At 40.2% G+C, this 4,520-nt stretch overlaps 1 protein-coding gene across 1 annotated transcript; it reads left to right on the top strand.

Annotated features, from left to right (window-relative positions):
- Positions 1-1,680: 1,680 nt before the first annotated feature.
- On the top strand, positions 1,681-4,022 carry ppp1r27a (protein phosphatase 1, regulatory subunit 27a). The gene is made up of 3 exons (XM_008305546.1): positions 1,681-2,465; positions 2,618-2,768; positions 3,257-4,022. Exons 1-3 carry the CDS (start codon positions 2,030-2,032, stop codon positions 3,375-3,377), a joined length of 708 nt encoding a protein of 235 aa, XP_008303768.1. The 5' UTR covers positions 1,681-2,029; the 3' UTR covers positions 3,378-4,022.
- Positions 4,023-4,520: the final 498 nt, after the last annotated feature.

The following is a 4,520-nucleotide window of genomic DNA, read 5'->3' as shown; positions in this document are numbered from 1 at the left end:
CCATGCCACCATTGCTCAGGGACTCCCCTGAATCCCTCCAATACTGTGTGACAGGCTGTGAAACCTGACAGCTGCATGCTTCTAGAAGTCTTTCCCTCAAGCCTTTGCACACTCAATTTGTCTACACAGTAGCTCTAAGCCTGTTTCCTCAGTTTAAAGACCAGCAGCGCAGGAAGGCGATGAGTAATAACTTGCAGCAACATTTAGAGCTGCGGTCAGCTCATAACACAAGTGAATGTAATTATTTATCACCTGTCATGATACATGGATCGAATACTCATGGTCATATAACCCACAAAACTGGACACATGCTATGAAATACCCCAAAACTAACTGTCTTTTCTGTTACATCACAAAGAAGACTGCATGTTTTCTGCATTTTCAGTCTTGAAACCACATAAGCATGTGTACAAAGAGAAAGGCTGATAAGCAAATGCCATTTAAATGATTAATTCTACAAATAAAATCAAAGGTTGAGTATTCTAGTATGTAGAAGTACAAGCAAAGCATAGCTTCAAATCACAGTTCATTCTGGAGCAAGGTCACACTTGAAGTGGTTGTAGTTGTGTTTGGAAACCAAGAACCTGAGCATGGCAGCCATGCTATTTCCTCTGTGAGATTGGCAGCATCTATGCAATGTCCAAGTCTTCTTCCAAAGGTTTTTTGTGAACCAGCTATAACCAGCTCTGCCCATCTTAGAGTTCTGTCTGGGGACAGCTGGTGCCACTACCATGATGTTACAGCACAATTCACACGTATACATGTCACACGGTCAGAAAAATCTCTACATTTTGAATGTCAAACACACAAATTTAGGCTGTTAATATACTGAACATACAATCGAGGAAACTAAAAAAAGATTTCCATTTATAAGAACACTGTGTATCACCCTGGAGTGAAAGTTATTGTGCACTTATAATACATAAAAGTTCAGCCTTGTAAATAGCTGCATTTCTGGCAAGCATGTGACTTTTCAGTGGCTTTTAATGGAAGAGGTTATGTTTAGTCGTGTTGGTCATGACTACCGTCCCACAGATAACCTCTTCAGAGGGTGAATTTTACTAGTTATGATGCAAAGGGCAAGCGTGTGAAATGTCACATGACAGACCTGCAGGTCAACAGGGAACATAAGAAGGAACATGGACAAACTGAGTAAAAACATTGAGTAACTGCTATTTAAAGAACTACTAAGTAAAAAATATGTTATTAAATCATTTTCTAATGTCCAGTACACCCAAGATTACATTGTGCCATGAGATATGACGTGAGCAGACACATCAACAACACATGACAAACGGAAATCATGTGCTGCTGCTGTCAGTTTCTGTTTATTTGTCCTGCAGAAAAGTGACGCATGGAGCAGCTTGTAATAGTTCAAAATAAGTAAATAACCAAGCATCATGTGCATTTGAGGTACATCGCTCTTATTCTGGCAATATTTATCGCTGATATTAATCATGGCTGTTTGGATGTTTACGTCTGGACATTTTTGCCTCAAGAGAGACTCAAAGGGAACATTTTGGTTGTCAACATTTTTTATGATCTCAGGGTGGGAGCGGTGTCAGTGGGCTTGTGAACATACAGTGGGAGGAGCCGGTCAGGAGCCACTCATTTCTAAGCTGAAGTCACTGGATATTCTGCCTTAAAATAGCCCTACAGAGTGTATATAGGGATCCTCTCCCACTTGCCACATCAGTTCAGTGCAACAGCAAACGTACAGTGCCACAAATTATTTCTGTTTGATAAAGGAGAAGCCGGTGAGAAAAAAGATGACCACACAAGCTAAAAAAGGGGGGATTTGGACACAGTGAAGTGAAGCAAAGGATTTGAAAAGGGGCTTGTGTTATCCAGTAACAGCAGGAGCTGTAGAAAACTAAAAAGGATAAAAGCCAAGCAAGGAGAGGACAAAAAGGACACAGAGCAAAAGGATACTGCTCTTTCATTGGATTGTTGTGTTCCCTTGGATTTCTCGCCTTTATCCTCCTGAGCTAAGAGAAAAGGAGGAGACAGAGCCGCAACCACGGCAGGGATGAAGTACAACTACCACGTACCGGTGTCAACGTACACTCGCAGTTCACAGTACACACCAACGTACCACACACCGACCCACTATACCCCGACACATTACACGCCACCTCTGTACACATCCTCATACAGCTCGGTATCGAAGTACAAGCCAACGCAGTACAGCTCCACATACTACACCCCGTCACATTACACGTCCACCTCCAAAGCTGCATCAACATACGTGCCTTCATACAGCAAAGGGTCTCGGTACAGTTCGACACAGCGCACACAAGCAAAGGAAAAGCCTGCACCTGTAATACCTGTCGCACCAGCAAAAAGAACTGTGCACTTCCCCAATGACATCATCTTCCAGGACATTGTTAGACGAGGAGATTTGGAGCAGATTGGTCGGTTCATGAGGGCAAGGAAGGTCCGCGTGGATACACTCTTCCACTCAGGTGAGCAAAGTTTCTTTTACTTTTCCTAACCACTGTTCAGCAGTTGTATCTTCAGGTCTTTGATATATTTGAAATGAGAAGAAATACCACAACAGTTCTGATTGCAATAGTTTGATGTTGTACAGTAAATGATGTTGCTGTGTGTGCTGCAGGTATGGCGGCGCTACATGAAGCTGTGCTGACGGGAAACCTGGAGGTGGTGAAGATGCTGGTGAAGTATGGAGCTGATGTCCACCAGAGAGACGAGGACGGCTGGACGCCGCTTCACATGGCCTGCAGCGACGGCTACCCAGAAATCGCCAGGTAACGCATGACTTTTCAACCTGAGAGAACACAGACCAGAGCAGCTATTTAAAAATAGAAAAGTTGGAGGCATTTGAAACCACACACATGTGAAACTTAAAGTTAGAATACCGACTGTGACGCAAGTGTGCTTGAAACATTCCTCGAAGTGAAATAAAAGGTCACGTAACTGCACTGGATATTGACGCTGGGCATAAAAAACATGAAGCAGCGACCAAATTGAACTGTCACATTAGGCAAAAATGACATTCAGCATGAAACAAGATAAAAGAAAACTTAAAACTAATCTAAAACAGAAAAATGTTAATCTAATAGAACTTTAACTTTTCCTTATTCTGAGGTCACAGAGCTGAGACAGTGAAATAAATCATAGCCATTGAAAAGTAGTTGCACAAATGATTAACTCTGGCATGTTTTAATTTATGTTTTTTACTAGAATCTTGAATCTGTAATTTGTTTCATCATGTTTTGTTTCATTTTCCACTCAGGTACCTGCTGGCAATGGGAGCCAGCACAGAAGCAGAGAATGAAAGCGGAGAGAAGCCGGCAGACCTCATTGACCCGGACTGCACAGAGCTGGCTAAACTATTTGAGAGTGGCTGTGTGTGACTGGCTGCCAAATAGACCCAGTATACAAAAATAAGTTCCGCAGCCGCTTAGAGAAGCAATATTATACAATGCCCACCAAACCGAGCACAAGAACATTTCCGCCGCTGCATTTCACTGATGTTGTATCGCAAAACTCCTCAAGCTTGTTTAGTTTCAACAGCTGCTATGAGGTTATTATTTTTCATTTATAGCTGTAAAGACATACTTCAATAAGATTTTTCTGGTGATTGCTTTATTCTGTTTCACTATATTGGACTTTATTTTGTGCATTTGTATATTTGTCATACTGCCAGTGTCAGCGCCTGTAAATGTTTATCTGCTCATGTAGCACATTTCATGTCACTGTATCAGAAAATCGTCACTTGCTATGCATAGTTCAGGCCCAAATATTTACTCATTTCTGGAGAAAATTAGATTTCTATCCTCATGAGCATTTTAGTTTAAATATTTAATCAGCTGTGTTGGTGTTAAGCAGTCATTTGGTTGCACTCTGCAAGCTGTATGTTCCAAAACTATCGTCATATATTGAATTTGCAGAAGAGAATTTGGGCTGAGATGAATGTGTCTTATAGAAGGACTTATGTATCCTTACTGCTGGACAGAAAGAGGATCTCCCAAATAAATAAAAATGATACTTGATGGATATTGATGGTTAGAAATGAAAAAAAAAACAACAAAAAAAAAACAGCAGTTTATGTTGTACAAGCTCTTCTGCTGCTGCATTATTTTTCCCTTACGCAATATTTTCGTTTTCTGCAGTAAAAATACAAATGTTAGCAATTGAAGTCTTATAATTTTCTGTTTAATAATTATTTTTGTACGTTTTCATAAATAAAGAAATCTTTTATAAATATGACTGAGGTGCTGTTGTTTGAGAAAAATGAAAGTATATTACAATCATCGCTTCCAACTGAAGTTCTTTAGCCGGCCTCTTTTATGTGTGAAGAATTATTACTGTCAGTGGTGGAACAAGTATTCAGACTCTTTACTTTAGTAACACAGCAATGTAAAAATACTCCAGCATGCATGGAATATCCCACCTAAGTTAAAGTACACATTTATTAGCAGCAAAAATGTAATGTAAGTATAAAAGTAATGATTAGTCCCCTCTGACTGATATATTGTTGTTCATGACATCATTAT

The sequence above is a fragment of the Stegastes partitus genome, unplaced genomic scaffold (genome assembly GCF_000690725.1).
Source record: "Stegastes partitus isolate 25-593 unplaced genomic scaffold, Stegastes_partitus-1.0.2 Scaffold43, whole genome shotgun sequence".
Classification (NCBI taxonomy): domain Eukaryota; kingdom Metazoa; phylum Chordata; class Actinopteri; family Pomacentridae; genus Stegastes; species Stegastes partitus.
This window is presented reverse-complemented; position numbering and strand designations above follow the sequence as displayed.

What these genes read in the sequence shown, in the direction of transcription:
- ppp1r27a (XM_008305546.1), top strand. Translation starts at nt 2,030, where the DNA reads ATGAAGTACAACTACCACGTACCGGTGTCAACGTACACTCGCAGTTCA. An exon ending in GGATACACTCTTCCACTCAG is followed by an intron (nt 2,466 to 2,617) that starts GTGAGCAAAGTT and finishes TGTGTGCTGCAG; the next exon opens with GTATGGCGGCGCTACATGAA. An exon ending in GGCTACCCAGAAATCGCCAG is followed by an intron (nt 2,769 to 3,256) that starts GTAACGCATGAC and finishes TTTTCCACTCAG; the next exon opens with GTACCTGCTGGCAATGGGAG.